General features: G+C 39.1%; 2 protein-coding genes across 5 annotated transcripts in view; one reads left to right on the top strand and one right to left on the bottom strand.

The window, feature by feature from the left end:
• Positions 1–27,752, top strand: part of GALNT5 (polypeptide N-acetylgalactosaminyltransferase 5) — a 50,189-nt gene that overhangs the window by 12,313 nt on the left and 10,124 nt on the right. The window contains exons 2-7 of the mRNA XM_002749427.5: positions 8,625–8,791; positions 10,648–10,767; positions 19,381–19,516; positions 20,266–20,385; positions 23,842–23,959; positions 24,978–25,301. Coding sequence (XP_002749473.1) covers positions 8,625–8,791; positions 10,648–10,767; positions 19,381–19,516; positions 20,266–20,385; positions 23,842–23,959; positions 24,978–25,301 — 985 coding nt within the window. The remainder of the gene's footprint in view (positions 1–8,624; positions 8,792–10,647; positions 10,768–19,380; positions 19,517–20,265; positions 20,386–23,841; positions 23,960–24,977; positions 25,302–27,752) is intronic.
• Positions 6,132–23,608, bottom strand: LOC144576800 (uncharacterized). Of its 4 annotated transcripts, XR_013519336.1 has the most exons (4): positions 23,280–23,608; positions 22,922–23,179; positions 21,128–21,280; positions 6,132–6,264 (listed from the first exon to the last, which is right to left on the bottom strand). XR_013519336.1 is itself a non-coding variant. In XM_078329118.1 (2 exons), exon 2 carries the CDS (start codon positions 23,066–23,068, stop codon positions 22,745–22,747), a length of 324 nt encoding a protein of 107 aa, XP_078185244.1. In that variant the 5' UTR covers positions 23,069–23,179; positions 23,280–23,415; the 3' UTR covers positions 22,597–22,744. The 4 variants fall into 4 exon arrangements, 2 of the variants coding, with proteins under 2 accessions (XP_078185244.1, XP_078185245.1); XR_013519337.1 differs by lacking the exons at positions 21,128–21,280; positions 22,922–23,179; positions 23,280–23,608 and adding an exon at positions 17,002–17,137 and having other exon boundaries at positions 6,134–6,264; XM_078329118.1 differs by lacking the exons at positions 6,132–6,264; positions 21,128–21,280 and having other exon boundaries at positions 22,597–23,179; positions 23,280–23,415.

Genomic DNA, 27,752 nt, shown 5'->3' with positions numbered 1-27,752 from the left:
CCTCCAATTTCGGACTGTCTAGCACTTTTTAGAACTTCCTTCTAAAAAAGACAAAAACTCTACTAATTTAAAATATAGGAAGAGTCATTTGTGTGAGCCTACTTAGTTAACTCTTTCTGATTCAATTCTTTTTGTCTCTGGATATTTCTAAAGCCAATCAAATTTTAACTATAAAGCAACTTTCAGGACTTCACAGCTAGGTTTATTGGTTTTTGCAGAATTTGTGCAATTCGTTTTTTCTTTTTAGAACTGAATTGATTTTTTTTCAGCAACAAATACTGTTAAAAAATTAAGTGTGAAATGTGCATTTCTCATTAATTTATATTATAAAATTACAGATGAGGACGTCATAGGCAGTAGCTATCATTTTCTTCTCTACCCTCGCTTTCATTCAGGCTATTAAACTCCTCTTAACTTTATTTCTTCTTTCTCTGACCCAGAGCCCATGCTGGAACATTCAACCACCTTACACCAGTCCCCTCACCACTACCCATTCTGTTTCTACTTCATCTGCTCTGATGTTTCTTAAACTCATATTAATCCAGCAATTTGCTTTATCTCCTCTTACACTCAGGCTGGCAGGCACTGCTGGAGCAAATCAGATATTGAAGTTTCATAAAATTTTGGCATCTCCAGTTTCAGGAAAGTGCTCACCGCCCCTCTGAAATTCAAGCTAGCTGGCTAGCAGTCTCTCCCATTGCCCATAGTATCTGTCCAAAATATTCTCCATTCTCCTCAAGCCTCTAGCCTAATATATCAACAGATAACCTTTCCTCCACTATGAGCTACAAATATTTTCAACATCTCATCCCATGTGCATAAGTGTATCTGTATATGTTACCACCTCTTTGTACTTTCTACCTCAAAGGGAAATACCTGTTTATTTACGCTTTAAATTTAAGCTCTGTCTCATCTCCATCCATCCACCCATGCATTCAATACATACTTACCAAATATTTGTTATGTGTAACTATGCTGGAAGTTTGTGGCACTGGAATAAGTAAGACAGATTTGTCCTGGCCTCAGAAAATTTTGGATGCCGAAGATAAGGAAATAAAATTGATAAATGAATGCTATGACAGAAACACAGGTGACCACAATAGGGGAATAATAAAAGAATGGCTAAATTTTGAGAGGGTAGTCAGAGAAGCCATTTCTGTGAAGGGAATATTTAAACTAGGACCTAAATGAATAGAAGCAGCCAGCCATGAAGACATGGGAAGGGTAGCAAAAATGAGAGAGGTTAAGCAAATAACAAAAGCTGGAGCATTTTTCAAGGAACTGAAAGAAGGCCAAGGTTGAGTGTGGAATGGCAGGTAGTTGGAAAGGTGAGCAGGGGTCCTATAAAGTAAATAATTTGGATTTTTTTTCCTTTTCACTTTGTCCCATAGAAATTGACTGAAGGATTTTAAACAGCAAGAGTGGTGTTGATGTGGCAAACCATGGAGTCTTCCATTAGGAGACTCCAGCAATAATCCTGGAGCAAGAGCGTGGATGCTCAAGAGCTAGGGGAAGCAACTGTGGAGGTATAAAGATGTTAGAGTTGAGATGGCTGTTGGCAATACACAGGATAGAAGTTGATGGATGGTTGTATTTATGGTCAGGAAGAGGGTGAAGTCTAGAAGAACATCCATATTTCTGCAGCAAGCTGGGTGGTGATGCCATTATGAGGGTAAATGCACAGGAGCTGGCTGAGTTGAGTGGGGTAAAGTCAAGGTTTCTGTTTCAGACACATTAGGAGTAACATGCCTGTGAGACATGCAGAGGAGATGTTCAGAAGTTGTTTGGCTATAATGTAAGTCGGAATTCAGATGAGAAATCTGACCTAGAGAGAAACCAGGAAGATATTATCACACTTAAAACTGTGGGCATGGATGGGCTCATGCAATCATACCATACATAGAAGAAAACAAAGCCCTAGACCCAGCTTTGACAATTTTGTGTTTCTTAAGAGGAGAAGAAAGCTGAGACGAAAATTGAAGGTAAGTAGCCAGTGAGTGATGGGTGAAAACTAGGAGAGTGTAGTGTCTCATGGGACAAAAATTTTAAAAACGGAGAGTGGCTGAAGGAAGCTAGACTTGTCAATTGTGTCAACAGCCACTGTAAGGTGGCTTAGCATAAGGAGACCTTGCTTCACTGATGATCCTATCAATCACTGATTTTTTTTTCAGCTTTCCACTCCATTTGTGCCTTCTCTGATGCTCATAAATATGATTGTCTCCATTTCTACTCAGGAGAGGAAGAGAGGACACAGATAACAAATTTTCCTGGTATCCCACCTATCTACTCTCGTATTTCTTTCTTTTCTAGGTTTTCTCCCAAAATTGTCAGCAAGATACTATCCTTTTCTTTTTTCTTATTTACATTTCACTCCTTTTTTTAAATAATTTCAAGATTTTAGATTTGGGGGTACATGCATATATTGTGTGCTGCTGAGGTTTAGGATACAAATGATCCTGTCACCCAGGTACTGAGCATAGCACCGGACAGTTAATTTTTCAACCCTTTCCCCCTCCTTCCTTACCCTCTCTAGTAGCCCCCAATGTCTATTGTTGCCATCTTTATGTCCATAGTACCCAATATTTAGTTCCCACTTATGAGTGAGAACATGTGGTCCTGTGTTAATTTGCTAAGGATAATTGTCCTCCACCTGCATTCATGTTGCTGCTAAGGACATGGGTTTTGTTTTTGTTTTTGTTTGGCCATTATACATTTATTAGGAAGATCACATAATTTCATCCTACCTTGTCAGGTAATTTTATATCTATCACAAAGATGGCGTATAAACAATAACAAACAACTGGAGAGGAAAAAATTGGTTATGTCACCACATTGTGTAACATCCTAATGACAACGTCAATCTCCAAAATAGATTGCAGACTCCTCTTGAAAAGCTGCTGTTTTGCCCTGATTGACTGATTTTCTTTGTTTGTTTCATTTTGTTCAGACTTGATAAAGATATCATCAATTGACCCTCCACCCCCCACCCAAACTCTGTCCTTCTAAATCACACAGATCTGCCCAGCACAGACCGTGGATTGGCACCTTGTTCTCGGAAATCAGGTAGATTTTTTTGAGTTGGCTTCTTTGAAGCCAAAGTATTCATTCTCCTTGAGGTTGACTGAATTATGCTCTTCTAATTCCTCTATGTCTGCCCTTTGAGTTTGTCTGTTGAGTTTTAATTAAGACATTTTGGAAAGTGTTATACTCCTCTTTTTTTTTTTTTTTTTTTTTTTTTTTTAGACAGAGTTTCGCTCTTGTTACCCAGGCTGGAGTGCAATGACGCGATCTCGGCTCACCGCAACCTCCGCCTCCTGGGTTCAGGCAATTCTCCTGCCTCAGCCTCCTGAGTAGCTGGGATTATAGGCACGCACCACCGTGCCCAGCTAATTTTTTGTATTTTTAGTAGAGACGGGGTTTCACCATGTTGACCAGGATAGTCTCGATCTGTTGACCTCGTGATCCACCCGCCTCAGCCTCCCAAAGTGCTGGGATTACAGGCGTAAGCCACCACGCCCGGCCCTCCTCTTTCTTTTATATATATATACATATTTTATTGACATGATTTTATTCTTTTTTTTTTTTTTTTTTTTTTTTTTGCTTCATAGGATTCCATGGTATAGATATATCACAGTTTCTTTATCCAATTCACCATTCAGGGGCACATAGGTTGATTACATGTCTTTGCTATTGTGAATAGTCCTGAATCATTTTGATAGAGTGATTTATTTTCATTTGGATATATACCAAGTACTGAGAGTGCTTGCTCAAATGGTAGTTCTGTGTTAATTTCTTTGAGATATCTCCAAACTGCCTTCTACAGTGGCTAAACTAATTGGTAGGAACTACATTCCTAACAGTATGGAAATGTATAAGCATTCTCTTGTCTCCACAGCCTTGCCAGCATCTGTTGATTTTTGACTTTTTAATAATTGCCATTCTGACTGGTATGAGAGGGTGTCTCATTGCTCATTTACCTTTTACTTCGTAGTTCACTGTACTCTAGTCCCACCCATTCCCTCATTGGGAAACTTTAGTCTCATCATTCTGGTCTTTAATGTTTGCCACAAGAGATTTCGAGAATTAAAGCCTTATTTTAAAGATGTTTCCTTTTTTGCCTTATGAAAAACATTTCAGAGTTTAAAGTGTGTCTAGTTCCAAAATTGTCCTTTAATTGTTGGAATTGTTGGTAATTAGGCAACCAAATAGACTAACTTTTTATGCACTTCTTGGAAATCTCTCAATGTATATTCTTTCTTCTTTTTTCTAATAATCTTTCTAAAATTGAGTTTCAGTATTATAGTTCATAATTTGGTATCAACAATTAACACTTTCATGGACTTCAATGTGCAAATTCCTAAAACTTCAAAGAAGCTTCAAATGTAGGGGAAAAATTGTATGACTTACAATTCCATAAATTCAAAATAAACCTACCTTTTGTTGAGGGGTAGGGAAGCTGTTTTAATTTTTTTTCTCAAAAACGGCATATTTCTTGCTTTAACTCATTAAGCTCTGTGGCAGGCAAAAAGACATGGTCATCCAAAACTGTATTCACTTCCTAATTCTCAGAACCTGTGACTATTACCTAACCTGACAAGAGAGTGAATATTACCTTCTGAGGAAAAGATGTGATGAAGGATCTTGAGAGGAGACATTTAACCTGAATTACCCAGATAGGCCCCAAATGCCCTAAATCACATGTATCCGTATGAAACAAAGCCAGGCAGAGTTTTCACCCAGACACAGAGGAGAAAGTGATGTTAAGGCAGAGAGGGAGATTCAAGGGTTGCAACAAGCAAGGATTGCCAGCAGAAGCTGGAAGAGGCAAGGAACAGAATCTCCACTGGAGCCTCTGGAGGGAGGTAGGCCCTGTTAACATCTTGGTTTTAGAATTCTGGCCCCTAGAAATGTGGCAGAATATGTTACCAAGTTTGTGGTGAGTTGTCATGGCAGTCAGAAGAAATTAATATAGATTTTGATATCAGGAAGTGAGAGTCTGCTATAACAAATACCTAAAAATACAGAAGTATCATCAAAGGAATAGCCAAGTGATATGGTATGGATGTTGGTCAAGGGTTGCAACAAGCAAGGATTGCCAGCAGAAGCTGGAAGAGGCAAGGAACAGAATCTCCGCTGGAGCCTCTGGAGGGAGGGAGGCCCTGCTGACATCTTGGTTTTAGAATTCTGTTCTAAAACCAAGTATTTGATTCATGTAAGATTTATTGTTTAGAGAGGTCTGGGACCTCACCTTATTGTCTCTCTTGCTTGCTCTGTCATGCGACTTGCAAGAGCATGACACTGTGTCTTCTGCCATGGGTAAAAGCTCCCTGAGGCCTCTCAGGAGCTAAGAAGATGCCAGTGCCATGCTTCCTGTACAGTCTGAAGAACCGGGAGCCAATTAAATCTCTTTACTTTATAAATTAGTCAGTCTCAAGAATTTCTTTCTTTCTTTTCTTCTTTTTTTTTTGTTTTGTTTTTTTGTTTTGTTTTGTTTTGTTTTGTTTTGTTTTGTTTTGTTTTGTTTTGTTTTTGAGACAGAGTCTTGCTCTGTTATCCAGGCTGGAGGGTGGTGGTGCGATCTCAGCTCACTACAACCTCTACCCCCCAGTTCAAGTGATTCTACCTTCTTCAATCCTCCCTGGGATTATAGGTGCCTGCCACCTGCCAGATAATTTTTGTATTTTTAGTAGAGATGGAGTTTCATCATGTTGGTCAGGCAGGTCTTGAACTCCTGACTTCAGGTGATCCACACACTTTGGCCTCCCAAAATGCGGGGATTACAGGCACACGGCTAGGTGGATTTCTTTGTAGCAACACAAAAGTGGCCTAATACACCAAGGAATTAGCTAGAGTCTGGAAGAATTCTGAGTAGCATCATAGAAAAAGCTTAGAATGCCCTGAAGATGCTGTTGGTAGAAATATGGAAATCAGGGATGCTGTTGATGAGGGATCAGAAGGAAGTTAGGGGCACTGCAGAGAAAGCTTTTATCAATCCTCTTTGAAAATACATATGCTGTTTTGAGCAGAATGTTGGCAAAAATATGAGCATGGTAAGTACTTCTGGTGCAGGCTCAGAAGGAAATACAAAGCGCATGATTGAGAAACAGAGGAAAGATGACCCATGTCACATAGTGGCAGCAAGCTTGGCTTAATTGTATCCTAGAGTCAGGTGAAAATTAGCAGACCTTGCCAATGATGTACTTGAATATTTAGCTGAGGAGAGTACCAAGCAAAATGTTGAGGGTGCGGCCTGGTATCTTCTTTCTGTTTAGAGTAAAAATGTGAGAGAAAAGAGATAAATTGAGGAAGAAACTGTTAAGCAGAATTTTCAGTAATTTGTTATGGCAGCCAAAGGAAACTGATAAAGCTCTTAAGCGAAGACAGGAACATCTTATCATATTATTCAGAAATGCCAAGGCATGGGTCCTTTGTGTAGACTAATATAAGTTTACATAGTCCGCTATTTTATGTTAGCATTAGATACGTAATCACTACATCAAGATACCTAATCAAAATGTGTTATTTTAATTCTATGTCACTTGAACATTTATGACATGCTCCTATCAGCCCTCAATTTATTTTTTTAATATTAGCCTCAAATAATAAGAATAAATTAACTTAGAGCTCAAGTTCTTAAATTCACCAATCAATGATTTATGAGTCATTCTTTTGTCCATTGGTCGGTTTCTTTGTGTTTTGTTTTATTTGTTTGTTTTTTTAATGGATTCTCAGGCCCTCTGCAAACCTTGTAAATTGATTTTCTGGGGCCGAGGATTGGCTATTTATGTTTTTCTAAGGCTTTGTCAATTATTATGATAAACAACCATTTAGGAAGCCATTGAAATTAGGGAGCATAGCTGGATTTGCCTACCATCTCTTAAGTACTTGCTATGTGTCAGACATATATGAGATAAGTTTTATGCAATATTTAAATGTAATCTTACAGGTAGATGTTTAATTTCTGCTTTGTAGTTGGCAAATTGATGATCAAAGTAGTTAAACTGTTCCAAATGAATAATTAGAAAAACTTATATTTGAGCACATATATATCTAATTCCAAAACCCATTCTCCTACAGAAAAACCAGCAGTGAAGTGAAAACATTATTTGTTCACATTTCCTTATATATCCTGTCTAGGTGGATGATGTGGGTAAGTCATTTAACTTCCCAAGATTAATTTGCTCTATTTGAAGAAGTGTATAATAATACGTATCTCAAGCAGTTGGTATGAAGACTGAATTCAATTATGTACAGAATAGCACTTTGGCAATACTAGGGTGCCATGTAAATGTGATTTGCTTTACTATGGTTTTTGCTCTTACCTATTTTTTATTTATGGAATAAGTAAAGTGTAATCATGTTATTTGGCAGAAGTGCCAACTCTCACAAAGTGCCACATCTACTGCCAGCTGCTTCTATTCTTGTGAACCTAAGGCTTCCTCAATGGTTATTTTTGGAGCCAGACTGTATCAGTGTTCGAGTCCCAGCTCTGCCATTTATTAACAGTAAAATTATGGATGAGTTTTACTATGATTTTGATTAGTCACCAATAGAAAGGGAAAGAGATGCTGGTAATTTGAGGTCTACATTGAAATAATATAGAATGCTCATAATATTTATGATCATCATCAATGATCACATTACTGACAGTGGCTGTGTTAGCGAGTTGGCAAATATGCTTTGTGAGGTACCACTGGGCACTGCCTATGAAGAGTGGCACAGGCAGGAGGTGAAAGAATGCCAGCAGTGAGGCAGTGTATTCCACAGGGCATGGGAAAAACCCAGGCCAGCTGCAACCCACCTGAATACCAACTCCCACTGTATCTTGGTTTGCATTCCTATGCCAGCTAAATGCTTTTTAAACTGTGGCTATTCTTTAGCAGAGTCTTAGCAAGGGAACCCCAGACAGGGAGGCTGAAAAGAGTTTAATTATTTGGCACATATATATTATGCCATAAATACATTCACAAGCAGAATGGGAGAAAGAATAGATCCTGTGGCACTTTGGCAGTTGTAAGGGCAATCAGAAAGTACTTGGGAACATTAAATAAGTCAGAATGCTCTCTTCTAGTATTCTAGCAATAATAACAATAACTACGATTTCATCAATTCCTGTGTAAGGAACCCTGCAAGGCTTGGTATGTATATTATTACTAGGCTACAAAACTCTATTAAATAAAAACCATTTATTGCCTCATTCTGTAGATGAGGAAACTGAGGCACAGAGAAGTTAAAGCAGGCATTAATGGTTAAAGCCCTGAGAAATATTGGCCATGAGATTCAAAATAGAGCCTAACCACCTATAAAGCCCGTGTCCTTTCCACTGCAGTGTGATGCTTCCATGGGACATTCTCTTGTCTTGCATCACTAATCCTTTTACAACAACCACTGTTACGACTTATTCTCTTGCTTTTTTTATTTTGCATGTACCCTTCCCTAAGAAAATGCACATGATAAATAATAAAATCATCTTTGGTACATATAAATAGATGATAGACAGACCAGAGAAATCAATGACAGATTGAGTGTGTATATATGCATACCATCATACTCAGTGACTTTTTAAAACCATCTTGTGGATCTCCTTAGCAGATCTCTTGTGCTCTGCTTGTGTTCTGACCCAGGTGTACAGAGCAGCTAGTTCACAATAACCTCCCGACCACCAGTGTCATCATGTGCTTTGTAGATGAAGTGTGGTCCACTCTCTTGAGATCTGTTCACAGTGTCCTCAATCGCTCTCCTCCACACCTCATCAAGGAGATTCTGCTGGTGGATGACTTCAGCACCAAAGGTAAGAAAACCACTCAGGCTGTCTCTTGAAATGTCAAAGTTTCGCAGAAGCAAAGTTTGGTAGCAATTTGGATGGCAAAAGTATAGGATAATTTGACAAAGCATAAACATTGTACAAATGCACTATTTTATGTGGTGCTTATAGGCCTAACTCTAAGCACCTATGACTATTAAAAGTCATCTGGAACTCTGTTCAGTTAGTTGTCTCATTGTAACTCTCCTACCATGTCGGAATGATTTTCTAACTACAGCTCCATGGAGATGAGCACTTTGAAGTATCGGAGTTTAGATGTTCTCTACAATTGCACAAATCCCTTTTAATAGAATCACAATTAAAGGGAAGCCTTGCCTACCAGTAATAACTGGAGTTAGAGTTAGACTCTATGGAAGGCAAAGAAATGGAGGTCTATGGCTTCTTCCTTGAGAGCAAGGCATGTGATATGTCAGTTAAGTATTAAGAAGACAAATTGCCAATAGGACAAGAGAGATGAGGTGATTCCAACAAAGTTCCATAGCAGAATCCACCGTCTTTTATGTTTGTTTTTGTTGATTACAGTGAAGAATCTCACTCTTTGGGTTGTCAAATAACTTGTGTATGCAGGCGGTCTGACAGCCACATTACAAATTCCCAAAACTGAACCCAATTTTCAGAAAAGTTTAGAAAATAGTAAAAACTTGGCAATGCTAATAGAACAGCTTAGCCTTGAAACATGGGCTAAAGTTTCTTTAGCTTCAGAGTTTCTACCTTAATCACACTGAGCTCAAGAGGCTGTGGGATGACAGAGAAAAACTGGCTGAAAAGTGGCCTTGAAAGCATAAACAGGAATAGTACCCACTTAGTAAGTAGGTAAGAGTCCCTTTAGGAGGGGCAGGTCCAGATTCTGTGAGACCTGAAGCTTATTCAGTTTTCAGGGTCCTGTCTAAGAAAAACTTATTAGAAAATTTTCTGGAAGCCATTCCTACCTAAGATAGCTGTCATTACCTTAATTACACACAGAAGTGACTGTAGGCCACATAAACATAACTCATAAAACCCCCAGAAAAGTGTTTCTTTAGCTGAATCCCTCCATGGCCATCTTATAAGAGAGAAAAGGTAGGATGGAAGGTGATGTCAGAGCAGAAAATGAAAGGGTCAACCTGGTACAGTGGCTCATGCCTGTAATCCCAGTGCGTTGCGAGGCCAAGGCATGTGGATCACCTGAGGTCAGGAGTTCAAGACCAGCCTGACCAACATAAACCCCACCTCTACTAAAAATACAAAATTAGCCAGGCGTGGTGGCACATGCCTGTAATCCCAGCTACTCAGGAGGCTGAGGCAGGAGAATTGCTTGAACTGGGGAGGTGGAGGTTATGGTGAGCTGAGATCACGCCACTGTACTCCAACCTGGGCAACAGAGACTCTGTCTCAAAAAAAGAAAAGAAAGAAAGAAAAGAAAATGAAAGCATCTTATTGGCACATATTGTTTAGCCTCTTTCTTGGGTCATGGAAGGGGCTTTTGCAAGAAGTGGGTCTGAGACTAGAGGCAGAGTTGTGCAAAAGCCTGAGCTATATTTATTTTAAGGCAAATCTGCCCCAGCCTAGACAAATACTCAGAAAAGGTGAGCCCCCCACTGTATCACCTTGCAACACTGAAAACAAGATTTGGGGTTTTAAAAATCAGACAGCTTAGAATATTGAACTGAGACAGAATCCTTCCAAGAAAATGACATCAGAAAATAAAATGATGACCCAAGGAATAAAATTTAGTGATAATAGTAATGTCATAGTTTTCAGCATTTGACTTTGGGGAGGCACTTCTGATACTATCCAGACCTAGTTAATTCAGTATTTCCTGGTTTGTCTTTACTCTGATATAGACTACCTAAAAGATGATTTGGATAAATACATGTCTCAGTTTCCAAAAGTTCGGATTCTTCGCCTCAAAGAGAGACATGGCTTAATAAGGGCCAGGCTGGCAGGAGCACAGAATGCAACAGGTAAGACGCTACTTATTTTTTGCTTTGGTCACATTTTTGTTTTAATTTAAAGTGTTTCTCAAGCATACAGCAAATATGAAAGACGAGCACAATGATATCTATATATGCATCATGTAGTTCCATCAATTTTAAACAGTTTTTATAATATGTGCTTCATCATACACATACATAGACACCTACTGTATATACTTTTTTCCTGAACCTTTAAAATGGAAATTACAGGCATCATCACACCGTACACCTACATACTTCAGTAGGCATCTCTGAAGAACAGGAGCATTCTCTTAAATGAGCACAGCTTTCGTACTTTCATACTTCTTTTTTTGGGGGGGAACTAATTAAGTTTTATACCCTGCATTTGATAGTTTGATCTTCTTAGTCTAGAATATTCAACTCCTCACACTTAGTTTAAATATTATTGTGTGTGTGTGTGTGTGTGTGTGTGTGTGTACTTTTAAGTTCATACCATTTGTTTGGTACAATTGACCACATTCTGAAATTTTCTATTTCTTCTTGTTACTTGCAGGATCAATGTGTTTGTAGTGAAAATATTACATAGAATTTTACTACATCAGTGATAGAAATGAATACAACATAATATCACCATTATTGTTGATACTAACTTTGAGAACTTAGTTAAGATGTTGAGAGCTAGATCTTTACTTTGAGAGTAAGAAGTAATCTATGGAATGATACATAAAGGCATGAGAATATTCCGTTTTTCTTACAGTGTTTTACCCAATGGTTCCTAGTATCCATTGATGATCCTGCTAAAATCAAGTATTACACTGAGGGCTGCAAAATTGCTTTTCTATAATCCCTTCTTTTTATTTAGCTGGCATTCATGTGTAAGGAAAAAATCTCTCTGCCTCTCCCTCTCATGCTTTCTAACTCTCCCTCCCTTCTCCTCAATTTCCCTCTCCCCTCCCCCCTCATCCCCTAACCATTCTGCACTTTTGGTTTAAAATTGAATGTGTATTATATTGCCATTATTCTTTTTGGTACTCAAATTATCCCAAATTTGACCACTAGGAGCTTCTTCAAGCCTGTGCCCTTTTGACCCTAACCATCAGTATTTGAAGACTTCATAAACTTTTAATTCTATAATCCTCACCCCTCTTTTCTCTGACTCATGTCTGTTCTGCCTATAGTTCTTTCTGCCTTCCCCAAAGGACATATGCTTTATTTTCCTCTCCTCTTTTTAGTGTGCAGATATTGGTGAGTGAATGATAAGTGAATTTATTCTATGAGTATTCTAAAAACAACATCAAACATTTGGGTTCATGTTTATACTTTTTTACGGTAGAATCTGTGCCCTGTAATATTAGCTGACTAATACCAGGTGCCATTCTGAATACTTTCTATATTAACTGATTGAGTCCACACAATAACTCTAGGAGATGGATACACTCACGTCTTCATTCTACATATGAGAATATAGAGGCACAGTCAGGCTGTGCCTTACACAAGCTCCCCCATCTAGTCAGTGGTAAATTCAAAATTGGCACCAGAATGCCCTGACTTCAGAGTCTGTCCTCTTATCTCTACACCTTGAGGCCTCTAGACTCTTAGCCACTACTCCAGCCCTGTAAGCCCTGGTTTTGCAGTCTCCACCAGCTTAAATTCAAGCATGTCCTGATGGGAAATTATCTGCTTACCTGTGTTTAATTTTCTTGTAACTGGACCTCATATTGGAAGCTCTTCTGATTCCATTGGCTTGCTAACAAATGTCTTCTCTTTGTAGTGGACATTTTTAGTGACAACAAATACATCACACCAAAATTGGCATTGCAGTGACAACTAAGATTCTTGATGAGAGACTACATTCAGAAAAATTTAATGGCATCCCATGCTTAATTTCCTTTGGAAAGTAATTATCTGTAAATGATGTAAAAATGGGATACTCAAGAAAGAGTTTGAGTAGGTAATTTTTGACCTGAGGTCTGGATGAAGAATATTCCCAAGTAAATGGAAAAAGAAGTACAAATGTCCTAATTCAGAAATGAGCTTGGCATATTCAATGTAAAGAAATAAGTTCATTTTGACTCATGGGTGCTGACCATGGAGGAAAGTCATATAAGATTCATTTGAGGAACAAGGGGGGAAAAAAACAAGATTTTCTAAAGTTTTGTGCATCACTTAAAGATTGTAGGCATTATTCTCAGTATAAGGTGAAACCAACGAAGAATATTAAATAGGAGCAAAGTTGTCTGATGAACATTTTGAAAGCTTATTCTGCCGCTATGTAGAGAATGGATATTAGGAAATTCAAAAAGGAAGTGGGGAGGCCAGTTAGGATGCTATTAGAGTTGTCCAAGTACCAGGGATGTGCCAGGGTAAATGGGAGAAATGATCAGGTTCATCATAGATTGCGGACATGGAACCTATAGACTTGCCATCAGATAAGATGTGAAGAGAATAAGAATGAGAACAGTCAGAAACAAACCCTACGACTGGAATCTGAAAAATAACTAGGTGGATGGTAGGCTCGAAACTGGAGGAGCACATTTGGAATTGCAGTTAAATTTTGATTTTGTCTGTATAAATTTGAGATGAAGATTAGACATCCATATGCAGAAAGTAGAATACGGGACCAAATATGGGTTACTTATTTTTAAAAAATTCTCTCTGCCTGCATGGAGCACAAAGTATTCTAGTAGTGGCCTCCAGCATAGTCCAAACTATTAGACGGTGTAGGTGGAGTGTCTTAGAAGGGGTGTTATGAGCTTGCTGAAAGCAGTTACAACTGTTTGCTCAAGTACCTGCAGTTACATCCATAAAGTAATTTCTTTGAATTTAGCAAATCTGAATGTAAATTTAGATTCATTGACACCCTTGAGAATATTAGCTCAGTTTTGGTACAATAACTTTCAAACCATTTTGACAATGGCTTGTGTAGAAATAAATTTTTCATCACAACTCAGTACAGGTGTAATCACATTCTATCAAATAACATGTGCAATAGATTCTAATATCTTCTTTTCTTTGTTATTTATTTTTTAGATCTTGGCCAATCCCAATAAATTGATTTAGTGATTGATTCACTAAGGGGGTCTACAACTCTCAGTTTGGGAAACCCCAGCTAGGTGTATTTTAATTGCTTGCCACTACCTAGTAGAGACACGCTTTCCTAACTATCTGAAAAGGACTTTTTTCTTTTTTATTGGCCTATTCCTTTGTAAATTATAATAAATATTAATTACCTGAAAAGGAAAGTAAATATATAAAACACAAACCCCTTTTTATTATATATAAGATATATGTGCATATGTATCTTTACATGTATATAGACAGTAAACAAATAATAAATTAATAAATTTTGCAAATTGCTATAAAGTTTCAAAATATATCTTCTAAATTTATTTTTTATTGGCCTATCCCTTTGTAAATTATAATAAATATTAATTACCTAAAAAGGAAAGTAAATATATAAAACACAAACCCCTTTTTATTATATATAAGATATATGTGCATATGTATCTTTACATGTATATAAAGACAGTAAACAAATAATAAATTAATAAATTTTGCAAATTGCTATAAAGTTTCAAAATATATCTTCTAAATTTCTATTGTTATCTCTCTGTAAACAACAGGGTCTGTGGCCTACACTTTGAGCAGCATTAGTGGAGGCTGGGTGCCTGAGAATTTGGAAAGAAGAGAAAGGTGTGTCTCGATGTAATGGTGTTAGGACAGCTTTGCCCAAGGACATATCAAATGCTGAAAAGTATACCTGTCCCCTGTGGGAAATTCAAGGGAATGCAGGATCAGCTTTAGCAGAGAATGTAATTCAGAGACTGGCATTGAGAAGAAATGCAGGTGTGGTGGGTCCTCTCAAACTACCCTGGGTGTTCCACAGCTCTCAAGAGTAGAGATAGGTTAGAGACTAACGGCCTTCTGAAGAGTCCCTGTAAATTAGAGGTCAGCAAAGACCTGTAGACAAACATTTTCTCTAGGATGCCTCAGCCAAACAAAGAGTTTAAAGATAAGAATCTGAGTCCAGAATCTGACAGGCCTTAACAGATACTGTTCCCTAAAGATTCGCCATTTAGGACCCATAGAAAAGGGCAGTAACAGGCAAAGATGAGATCCAGAGATCCAAAGACATGCAGAAATAGAAGTCAGATGGCCTGTTTTGGTCCCAGGATATTATGAGGCTTTCTGAAAGTCTGCAAGAGGTTCTCTGACAGTCCGCAATCATCTACAAAATAACAAGGGGCCAAGCAGTGATGTAACTTACTGTTAGCAATGTTTACTATGCAGTTTCCAGGGCATGTTAGTTCTTCATCCGAATCTAATTCAGGCAAAAAGATTAGGTCCAATCAGTTGCTTGCTGTGAATGAGGAGGTTGAAAGCCCAAGCTGGATTTCAAAATTTGATGAGTAGGCCAGGGGCAATGGGTCTCTAAGAATTGCTCACAATCTCAAGCCAAGAGAATTAAAAAGATCGAGTAAGTGAGACATCAGGGAGCAAGTAGATTATCCACAGCCCTTCCCAGTATGGAGCAGACCAAGTGATTTACTGCCCTGCCCAGAGGAATCACCGTCAGACAGTTTCACTAGTGAGAGTCAAAGTAAAGATTAGATTTTCATTTCCCTCATGACATGGCACGTAGCAAAATTCCTGACATTTCTGTGAGCATTCTAAATAATCCCTTGGCTAACTTTAAGTAACTGGACAAGTGACATCTAACTTCTAGGAAACTCCAAGGCCTCCTAAAAGCAACAGTGGACATCTTTCTGCAAACTTTTATAACTTGTATCTGCTATAGGCAAAAATTGTTTTCTTAGCATTACTTAAGAGGCATTATTTAAAATTAAATGGCAACCCAAGCCCGCATCCCTCGAGGAATCCTAGACATGACAATCCAGCATTAACTGGTATTGCAGCAATATTCCAAGTTGGTACACTGGATATAAGTGGGGGTCCATGCTCAACAAGGACCCAAAATTGTTTGGCACATTGAACAGCTTTAGGTTAGCACCATCCCCATGAGTTTAAGTTACAAATGAAACCCATCCAGTATTGTTGGGGCCTATGCTTAGAAAACAGAAAATCCTATTTCATATTTTCTAACCAACCTCTCCCTATATCCCCTCTCCCCTATCCTTTCCAAATCGAGTGCTCTATAGCACTATAGGGTCATTATAGTTAACAATAATTTACTATATATTTTCAAGTAACTATCAGAGAAGAGTTTGAATGTTCCCAACACAGCTAAATGATAAATGTTTGAGGTGGTTGATATGCTAATTACCCTGATTTGATCACTACACATTTTTATGTATCAAATATCAGTCTGTACCCCATAAACATATACAATTACTATGTGCCAATTAAAATTTTTAAATGATTGGATTCATTATTCTGACAGTAAATGGTACTGGCCATTTTTAAAGAATTTATATATCAGGTAAATTTTAGAAATTTCTTCGTAGGGCAAAGCTCTAAAAGGTTAAGTAACTTATCTAACCTGGCTAGGAGAAGCAGAGCTTGGATAGAAGGCAGATGTATGAACTTCAATGCTGTGTTCATTTCGCTATGCCTCTCAGCCTCACAGGATCAGGAACAGTGTGTACAATGTCCACAGACAATAACCACCACAATCAGAAATCCCACCCAGAGTCAGCTACACAGAAGGCTCCCTGATTTCTCACCCAGCATAGGCCTAAGATTTTATTTTAAAACAAAATGTCTGAAAGTAGAGCAAAAGCATGCATGCATAGGAGGATTCTCCTCTTCCCCAAAATAAAACAATGTAAAATTCCAGACTATGCTTTGAGCAGATGTTGCTTCCCTTAGGTCCTGGCAGCAAATGAATGAGAATTTTCATAGTGATCTGGGCCAGGTGGGAAGTGAATGCAGGTTTGGGGACCCATCCTGCTGCCACTGGGGACTAAGAAAGATAATCCAGGCCCCTTTGACTTCATAAGGCTGCTATGGCGATAGGGACAGATGGTGTAGTAAAGACTGCTTTTTAAACTCTAGGTCCGAATGGATCACAAGTAGGAAACTTTTTTTAATGCATTCTATACCACAAGCCAAGTGGACTTCAGCAGCCCACACTTCATACACCTAGATGACCCTGTAAGTTTTCCTATGGCAAGGGAGAGGGTTGTCCCAAAGGTGCCATCCCCAAAGGACACCCTAAGGAGATGGCTTAGTCCTTTTGGGCTGCTGTAACAAAATACCTTAGACTAGAAAATTTATAAATAGCATATATTTGTTGCTTACTGTTTTGGAGGCTAGAAGTCCAAGATTATGGCACTAGCAGATTTGGTGTCTAGTGACAGCTCACTGCTCAAAGGTGGCACCTTGTTGCTGTGACCTTACATGATGGAAGGGCAAAACGGGCTCACAAATGCCCTCCAGCCTCTTTCATATGGGCACTAATCCTATTTAAGAAGGCTCCACCCTCATTATTTTCTCACAAAGGCCCCACCTCCTAATACCATCACCTTAGGGTTAGGTTTCAAAATATGAATTTTGAATTGACAATACATTCAGACCATGCAGGGAACAATACCCTATCATTGGCAAACAAGCTTTAATGCCCTTAGAATAGGACCCCCCCAGCCTGGTCAGGAGATGAAACTGCTGTCTCCAACAACAGAAGACTACATGGGAGTGGTGTGCTTTTGCCTTGCACAGACTCCTCAAGAACACTCCACACCAATACCCTACCCTCATGCAAAAATAACATTGTTAACTAAGCAATTAATGTGATGCTAAATTCCATTAATGGAGAGGTAGTTTGCAGATTTCAGTGATGATGGTCTATCATCCAGATAACTATCCCCATTTTGTTCTCTAAGCCTTCCCATTCTCAAAGCTCTGCCTCTTTCTGGTATTTTTTTAAGGAACATAATCCATGGAATAAGCTACCTATCTTCTAATATCACATTGTTGTTTATTAGCTGTGCAACCATAGAAAGGTTACCTAGGTTCTTTAGTTTCCTTGTCTCTTGAGTGGGAATAAAAATTAGTTCTAGATGGCAGGGTTGTTGTAAGAACTATATAAAACATCCATGAAGAATGTTTAGAACAGAGACTGGCATAGAACAAGCACTTAATAGATGATAGTGCTCTTACAGGAGTGTCAAGAGCTGAGCTAAGTATCCAGATATCCAAGTAGTCAATTAAAAAGATCAACCAAAATGAAAGCGATAGTGAAGCCTTAATCCCTTACTGCAACAGTATCAGCAGGAGGCTGAAGAGGAGAAGGCACCGGCTCCTTCGATGTTCTATTTTTCCCCCTGGAATGCTGCTGAGTGGTGGATCAGAGCAGAGCAGAGCAGACAAGAGGAGCATCTCACTGCCTGCCCAAGGATCCCAGCACAAAAGGCTCCTTCTGTTGCGGAGCCCTAGGATCCAGAGTAAGAAAGGGAAAGGCTACGAGTAGGAAAGCACTGAATACTGAGTCAGAGTGGAACAAAGCATCTTCAAGACCCATTCCACCTCCAATAAGGTGGTCCTGGCAGAGGTTTTGACCTGAATGGAGGCACCTGGGTTAGAAACGCAGACAGGCAGAAGAGCAAGTCCTGCAGCCTAGGAGAGGGAGTGAGTCCTGGACCACAATTCCCTTCAGAGACTTCAGCACACTGGCTGGACACCAGAGTGAGAAAGCAGGGTTCCTCCATGAAGCCCACTAGGTAGAGCCTTTGTATTACCTGTGACTGGGTCTGAAAGATCACACATGGGATCTGGATCAGGTGCTTATTTCCTGGGTTGTTACTCTCTCACATATATATACATCATAACAGACACACACACACACACACACCACTTCTACGAGATCCTCTGGAGCAATGTAGATGCTATTGTGGTTTCAGTGGGGAGAGAGAGAGTGTTCCTTCACACAACTAGCAGGGAAGAAAAAGAGTTCTTAATACTACTTCTGGCTTCCAAGTTTCTTTTCCTTTTTTTTTCCCTCCTCTGTCTTTTTTTAAATTGTGTAAAAACATAGAATGTAAAAATGTACCATTTTAACCATTTTTAAATGTATAGGTCCATAGTATTACATACATTCACACTGGTGTGCAGTCTCCACAACTCTTTTTACCTTGCAAAAATCAAACTCCATACTGATTCATCAGCAACCTCCCATTCCCCACTCCCGTCTCCTGTAACTCTTTTCACAGTACCTCCCAGCCTTGCCATTTTGTCCACTTTAATTTACTTCATCCCTATTATGTGAAGTAATTTTTCCTCTTAATCATTACTAAGGCCAAACTTGTCATCTCAGTCTCTCTGCTTCTTAAAAACAAAGTCCCAAATCCCGTACCCGCAATGTTAACGGGCACACTCTCTTAGAGGGGACTTCAGCAATTACCTTTAATACCAAGTATTATTTTCAGATTCTCGTTACCCATTCTAAGCGGTTTATCAATATTTTCCAACCATGAATTATGCTTGCACCACAGGACTCCTAGGAGCAAAGTTACTCTCATTTCATTATGAAATGAAATTACAGCGACCACAAATTCAGGAAAGAAAAAAAAGATCACTGCATTTACAGCCACATTTCTGGAGCAATCATTCTTTGAACATGAAGTACACACCTTCAATATATTGTGTTTTCAAGGGTTTTTTTGTGTGTTTTTGGCTCTCTAGGTGATGTGTTGACGTTTTTAGATTCTCACGTGGAATGTAATGTTGGTTGGCTGGAACCTCTTCTAGAAAGAGTTTATTTAAGTAGAAAGAAAGTGGCCTGTCCAGTAATCGAAGTCATCAATGATAAAGATATGAGGTAATATTGACACATTCTATAAGATAGTTCTAAGCACATCTTTAATCACATGCAGCAGAAAGTGCTGAGTATATGCCTAATATTTTCCATTTATTTAAGTAGATAAACTGTATATGTCTTGGATTTTCAAAATCCAAGACATATACAGTTTATCTACTTAAACAAATAGAAAAACATGATAAATATCTTGAGATTAGAGTTTGCTGATACAATAATCTATTTGGTCACTACAAATTCTTAACTCCAAATACCAATAAATCCTAATACTCATTATCTAGTTTTTCCCCTTTATATTTAGCTGAACCCCAAAACATTTATTTACTCCAAGTTGAGTTCTTATTTCTATGGGAAACATGTATGTGCATTTAAGTTGCTCCTGTATTTTTTTCTTTAAAACTGACCAGGATATTATTAAAAGAAAAGTATAAGTTAAGCACAAACAATCAAGCCAATTAGTCACTAATGCAAATACTACTTGTAAACTTTCTTGAACTATTCATAAAAAGTAGTGATCTAAAATCATCATAAGCACTTGTTTCATTCATTTGAATACATCGTGAAGCCAAATTGATAAAGTATATAAAGATGTGTGTGTGTATATATGTGTATGTGTGTGTGTATATATATATGTGTGTGTGTATATATGTGTGTATATATGTGTATGTGTGTGTGTGTGTGTGTATATATATATATATATATATATATATATAAAATCTGAGGTATCACTTTGGTTTTTTTTCCTGGATTAGTTATATGACAGTGGACAACTTTCAAAGAGGCATCTTTGTGTGGCCCATGAACTTTGGTTGGAGAACAATTCCTCCAGATGTCATTGCAAAAAACAGAATTAAAGAAACTGATGTAATAAGGTAAGTGCGTGAAACTTAAGACTAGAAAGTAGTCATGTATCTTTTTGTACAGGCATAAAAAAACAATTCTACAAAACCGCTGCACCTTGTTATGCTACAGAAATCAGGAATCACCGTTCTAGCCAATAGATTACCAAAGCAAACACAGTATTACCAAGAAATTTGTTCCCAAAACTCACTCTTCACTGGTCATTTGTACCCTACTCAAGCTTGAACGCAGAAAAATTTACTAAAGCTATTCTGTCTCCTAGGATTTGCAACCTAAGAAACACAAACTAGCAAAATGTGCTGCATACATGCTATATAAACACATGCCATGTTAAAGTAAGCATAAGTACAAATTAAAAGTAAATAATAGTAATAGAAATATCATTCTAATGATTGCAATGGTTAGAATTTTCTTTTATAGCCTAATCCTACCCCCTTCATGAGAAAAGTATCAAATTCTATGAGTAAATTTAATACTGGACTCAGAAGCTGGATATGAATTCAAGTCTGGGTTTTTATTCCCAAGAAACTGCTTTAAAGAACACAGCTCAGACCTGAAGCTGAAGTGGAGGCTTCCCCATTACTTCGGAATCTAGCCTACTGAACAGGCATTCAGCCAGCCACAGGAAGAGCAGCAGGGGGCGTAAGGCATTCTCTGTTGGAATGACCCCAACTTGAGCAGACCCAAGTAAGCCAGGCCCGAGAGAAAGCCAGGCCCAGACTATGCTTTGCAGCATGCTTTCCCCGAACTTACCCCTCAATCAATCACACCGCCTTCCTTGCCAGGTATGATGCCTTCAGAATTATTCCACCAAGCAAAGAAGTGAAGGTTCTACCATTTGTTAAGCACTCTGTGGCAGGCACTTAACTCTCTTCATAACTCTAGGAGGCAGGTGGAAGTATTCACCTTAAAGAGATGAGCAAATTGAGACTTAAAAGAGTTAAGTTAATTTTCCCAGGGACACAGCTAATTAAAGAATTTGAGACTCGCCGGGCGCTGTGGCTCATGCCTGTAATCCCAGCACTTTGGGAGGCCGAGGCGGGTGGATCACGAGGTCAACAGATTGAGCCCATCCTGGTCAACATAGTGAAACCCCATCTCTACTAAAAATACAAAAAATTAGCTGGGTATAGTGGCGCGTGCCTGTAATCCCAGCTACTCAGGAGGCTGAGGCAGGAGAATTACCTGAACCCAGGAGGCAGAGGTTGCAGTGAGCCGAGATCGCACCATTGCACTCCAGCCTGAGTAACATGAGCGAAACTCCATCTCAAAAAAAAAAAAGAATTTGATACTCAAACCCAGAACTACCTGGATTTCACACTCTTACTCTGAACCTACGCCTAAAGAACCTCTGCTTTTTCCGGACTCTCTTGTTGAGGGCCAATACAGTGGTTGAGTTCAGACTATATTCAACATAATATAGGAAGAGAATGCATTCTGGATAGTCTAGAAGGATAACTGGAGTTCAGACTGAACATGAACATAAATGGTAACAGAGCGGAGAGAGGTGTGGGACGGTAGTTACCCTTGAGATCACCGTAGTCCCTAAGCACAAAGCAGGCTCTCCACAGACGCTGCTTCAGCTGGCTGAGTGTGACCAGCATAGGAAGTGTTTCCGGTCTCGGCTAACTGCTGACTAAAATGTAGTTTCTGTTCTCCATGATCAACGATATTAGTGAAGGCTCTGGAGACAGACTCTAGGTTTGAATCTCCACTCTACCACTGAGAAATGGTATGAGCTTGAAAAGGTTACTTACCATCTTAAGCCTCTGTTTCCTCAGTTTTACATGAAGACTTAGAGAAGTAGCTGCTACTTAGAGTGTTTTAAGAACGTAATCATATAATAGATAAAGTGCTTTGAAAAGTGCTTGCCATGTAACTCGCTGTCCGTGATGTTTGTGTGCGGTTGTGAGACAGGAAAATGGGGTCTGAAGGCAAGAACCTTCAGGCGGATTCCTGCTGGCTTCCTAAAGCTGAATCAAAGAAAAACATCAAGGTCTGGGGGCAGGGACCCTAAGGCCAATGAACACCAGCTGGAGTAAGAAAGAATCGAAGGCTGCTCTCCCTACAGCCTCCCCTTCCACCCCATCTCAGATGGAAAGGGAGAGTGCCTGGGGCCGGCCAAGCAGGGACCTTCCCTTCATCTGCAAGGGGCGCCAATTCACCTCAGCCTTTCATTAGTCAAGCAAAGCCTTCATCCAGATAAGGGGCATCCGATAGGGACCTCGAAAGGAGTACTTAAAATCCAGAAAACTTTGTTTCCGGGCCGCCCTCGATCCATTTGCTGGGGCCCACTCCCACCCTGCGAGCGCTTTCTCGCTTTCATAAATCCATGCTTGTGCTGCTTTGTTCATGGGTGTCCCTCCTTCGTTAGCGTATTTTGTTCAATTCTTCGTTCGAAATACCAAGAACCTGGACAACTCGCACTCGCGGCCTTCCTGCCGGTAACGGCTGAGAGGCAGTTCCGTGGAGTGAGAAGGCCCAGCGGCCCCTCAGACGGCCCAGAGCAAACCCAAGGTGGCGCCTGTCTTTGGCAACCTGTCTTACCTTCTCTGTGTTGCGGAATTCTGAGAGCTGGTTTGGAGGTTCCAGCAGGGGAGCGCAGCTACTCGGGAACCCGTGAGCGCAAACCTCCTCTGTCGCGGGGCGTCGTCCTCTTCCACAGAACGCACAGCTCTCCGGAGGGATGCGCATGGAGCGGTGATGGAGGAAGGGGCACGGCCTAGATCAGACGCATCAACCCTGGCGGTCAATGGGGTGACAGACGTGGCAGCCAGATCGCCCTCACAGCCGGTGTTGCAGATTCTTAATAATCGTACACACAAGTTTTTTTGTGAAGTCTGGACTAGTATATATATATATATATATATATATATATATATATATATATATATATAATACTTACTGTAGTGCCTGGTACTTCCTTAGCCCTAAGTGTTATTAAAAATAGCATTTCTGGCCCAGCTCACGCCTGTAATCCCAGCACTTTAGGAGGCCGAGGCTGACGGATCACGAGGTCAGGCGACCGAGACCATCCTGTCTAACACGGTGAAACCGTCTCTACTAAAAATACAAAAAAAAAAAAAAAAAAAAAAAAGGTAGCTGGACATGGTGGCAGGCGCCTGTAATCCCAGCTACTCCGGAGGCTGAGGCAGGAGAATCGCTTGAACCCAGGAGGTGGAGGTTGCAGTGAGCTGATATCAAGCCACTGCACTCCAGCCTCGGCGACAGAGCAAGACTCTGTCTCAAACAAACATTCCTGGGGAGTTTGTGTCACAGTATAAAGGACACAAACACTTGCTCTGTCTTGCATCACTTAAGCCTTATTTGTGACTCTGTCCCAGGGCTTCCCTGCACCAGGTAGCTATTCTGTAAAGCTTCCTACCTCCAATGCAAATGTATAGAGGACCAACTCTAAAAGTCAAGCTTTTAAGAGATGCAAGTTTAAAAAACTTTTCTTTTTGTAGGTGCCCTGTCATGGCTGGCGGATTATTTTCCATTGACAAAAGTTACTTTTTTGAACTTGGAACATACGACCCTGGCCTTGATGTTTGGGGTGGGGAAAATATGGAGCTCTCATTCAAGGTATTACCAGGTGTTTCCCAACTTTTCTTTACAATAATGAGTTAATCAATTTTAAATGGTTTCATTTTAATCCTATAATCAAATATGTGACTGCCACTGAGAGGAAATTTCACAGAAATTTTAGGGTCTCCAGATTAATTCTTTCTTAGATTAAATTTGAAAGAATCAATTGCTGTCATGAAATTTATTGGCATTCCCTAATATTTCGCAACACCATTTCTGCTTGTAAATATGGGGGAAATGACTTTCTGCCACTCGGTAAATGCTGTGGATGTCATATGTGATACAAAATAACTTTCCTGGAAGATCTGTCTAGTATGTTGGAAGGAACAGACTCACTGTGTAATGGATCATCCTGGAGAACACAAATGACAAAAGGACATAAAAGTACTCTAAAGCAGGCCACCAGCAGGTCAGGTGTGCCTCATAGTACAGCTCCTTTGGACACAGCTCCTTTATACAATCTGTTATGTGATCATTGATTAACTTCTGAGAAAGCTTTGGCAACAGCAGTAGTAAAGCATGTCCAAAAGCAATTGCTTTCCTATTGGGTGGGTGGTCTGTATGTAAAAGGGTGTAATTTTGGAGCTGCAGATCAAAAGGAATGATTTTGAGTTGTGTGTCACAAGCTTTTTGGTTCTTCCCAAAATGAGAGTAGAAGAATGTGAACTAATGGACGTCCACACTTCTTTCCCTGCTTCAACCAAAACAAGAACTCATATTTTTACAAAATGGGATTCTGTGAAAATTTATTTAGAAATTAAAAAAAAAACTTACAATGCAGGTTAGGAAAGGAAAGAAACTGCATTTTACTAATCCTAAAATGATCCATAGCAATACACAAAATTAAATAAACCTGTTGAGTTTGATTTTCTATTGCAAATGTGTTTTTGAAGTTCAGTATTACTTCAGAAAGGGGAAACAAGGTTGCCAGCCGGGTGGTTTCTTGTCATTGTTAAGTGCTCATGATTTGTGGATAACCATTTGATAATTGATGCTTATCATCAAACTGTTCCAGGTATGGATGTGTGGTGGCGAAATTGAGATAATCCCCTGTTCCCGAGTGGGCCATATATTCAGAAATGACAATCCATATTCCTTCCCCAAAGACCGGATGAAGACAGTGGAGCGGAACTTGGTGAGGGTTGCTGAGGTCTGGCTGGATGAGTATAAGGAGCTGTTCTATGGCCATGGAGACCATCTCATCGACCAAGGGTTAGATGTTGGCAACCTCACCCAGCAAAGGGAGCTGCGAAAGAAACTGAGGTGCAAAAGTTTCAAATGGTACTTGGAGAATGTCTTTCCTGACTTAAAGGCTCCCATTGTGAGAGCTAGTGGTGTGGTAAGTTCAAGTGGCAATTTAAAATCTTACTCCATAAAAACAAAACACAAAATCTCCTTCGAAAATGTGTGGAAAGAATGAGTGATTACATTATAAATAAACACCAAGTATGAGCATAGATGGGACAAAGCATGGCTGAGAATTAAATACAGGTAAATTTGAGGAAGGCTACCAAGTGGTCAGGTTCATTGATTAACTCAACAGATACCTACTGAGTATCCATAGATCTGGCAGTATTTCAGACTTGGATTACAGGGTGATGAATAAAGTAGACTTGATCCTTTCCTTGTGGAGTTTAATTTGGATAGGAAAGAAAGATTATAAACAAATAAGCAAATAAGGTATAAATATAAAATATAATAGCTCTTATTTAGGGAACAGGCTGCAACTGATAAATCCTCAGTTAGAGTGGTGCACAAATCCCCTCTGAGGAGGAGACTTTGTAACTCAGGCCTAAAACACAAAGTGTCAGTCAGCCAAGCTCTAAAGAAGAGTGCTAGGCAGAGGGTGAAGGTTACATAAAGCCCTAAGACAGAAGAGTATTTTCCATCCAAGTACTGCAAAGAAGACTAATGTTGTTGTCAGGGTGTGAAGGAGGGAAGAATGGCACCAGATGAAGGTGAAGAGGAAGGAAGGAGCCAGATCACACAGGTCCTTGTAAGCAAAGTAAGGATTTTCCCTCTTTCCTTCCTTCTTTCTTTAGAATGTAGTAGGCAGTTATTCAGCAGAGTTAAGCAAGAAAATGATAAGATTCAATTAGGGTTTGTAAAGATTTCAAAGAGGTATTTAAAATAACAGAATTATCAGAGAATAGCAGAAAACATTGCAGGGCATGAGGGAAGGAATCCAAAGGGAAGAAGCTAAGTCAGATAAGGTGGCCAGAGTACAGGGGTAAGAAAACATCAAGGAAGAGGAGAAACGGGGAGATAGGCATTCCAAACCCATGCTATGAGTGAAGGTGCATTTGAAGAGGATGGTAAGACACGAGGACATCTATCATAGTGTGGGTTTAAATATGATGAGTCAAGCTTGCAGCTAGGGTTCTTTGCCAATCACGCTTATTTCCAATCTTTTATTTCTAATTCAACTTTATCCACAGTGTTCTTTCGTTTTATTTCAGTTCCTTTTTTTTTTTCATTCCAGAAATTTGTTTAAAATGTGACCATTAGTGATCCTGCCCTTTTAGGCCAAATTTTTTCAGCTCTTCTAGAGAGTGGATTATACCATGCTTTCTGCCTGATAGCAAGGACTTAGTATACTATTCCCCTTTAAAGTATTAGGGAAATCCAGGAAAGGTGTGAAATACAGGAAACTAGTCTCAAAAGTTTGTTCTGTTTTTACAAAATTCAACTAATAAGTAAGTATACATGACCCATTTTTAGGTAACGTACTGCATTAAAAAATTGCCATTCTTACAGGTCTAAATAAAAGAGCAGCTACTTTAGGTGGCTCAACCTGGTAACTTATCAGACACTTTGGGTTTATATATACTAGTCAAATAACAACATGTCAAATATAACTGTAAAATAAATTTACACTTTTTCATTTCAACCCCCAAGCAGAAAAAGAAGAAGAATTTCCATGATAGTAATTTTTCCCATTTCAGCAACATAGAATTTCAGTAAGATTATTACTAAACTTTAACCACCAGAGGGCACTAGAAAACTACCTTTTGGCTCCACTGTGACTAAGGTGTGAGTTTTCACAAAATTTCTGATTATCTCTCCTAATGAAACAGCCTTCTGCTGATGCCTCCACTATAATATATCAAAATGCAGCAAGTATTTTTAAAAAATGATTTTAACAAATTTCTTCTATTTTCTTTGTTGCCTTCCTTAAACAAATTTCAGTGAAGATATAGTTTGCTCCCTTCTGAAGCAACCAGCAGGGAGCGTTATTACAACTTTTTAAAAATTAGGGCCCTTCGGGCCAGGTAATTTACAACAGATTAAGTAGACCATTATTTTAAATAGACAATATTGGAAAGTCCCAAGAAAATAAACTCCACAACATCTTTTAGTTACATGCTTCGTTTCCCTTCTTTCAACCTCCACACATAGGACTTCAAATTCAGTGAGTTTTGTATGTTTTGTAATAAGAACAAATATTTTCTTATTGAACCAACAATATTTGAAGCTAATAATCTCATCAATAATGGCTTCTTTACACTGGATTAAACTGCTGTTGAGCAGTCTATAGCTTCATTTCCCTTTTTTCAACCTCCATACGTAGAAATTTAAATCTAGTGACAGTTTTCTGTTTTTTCATAATAAGAACAAATATTTTCTTATTGAACCAACAATATTTGAAGCTAATAAAAGAATGTCACCAATAATGTATTTTTGCACTGGGTTAAACTGCTGGCAAATAGCCTAATGTTTAACAATTCTGTCATAAACTGTGGGGAATGTCTACTTTCTAAATTGGAAAATGAAATAATACAACATGGAT

The sequence above is a fragment of the Callithrix jacchus genome, chromosome 6, assembly GCF_049354715.1.
Source record: "Callithrix jacchus isolate 240 chromosome 6, calJac240_pri, whole genome shotgun sequence".
In the NCBI taxonomy this organism is placed as follows: Eukaryota; Metazoa; Chordata; class Mammalia; order Primates; family Cebidae; genus Callithrix; species Callithrix jacchus.
This window is presented reverse-complemented; position numbering and strand designations above follow the sequence as displayed.

Excerpts from the sequence above, each read along its gene's own strand:
- LOC144576800 (XM_078329118.1), bottom strand. The coding sequence starts at position 23,068 with ATGCGCATCCCTCCGGAGAGCTGTGCGTTCTGTGGAAGAGGACGACGC.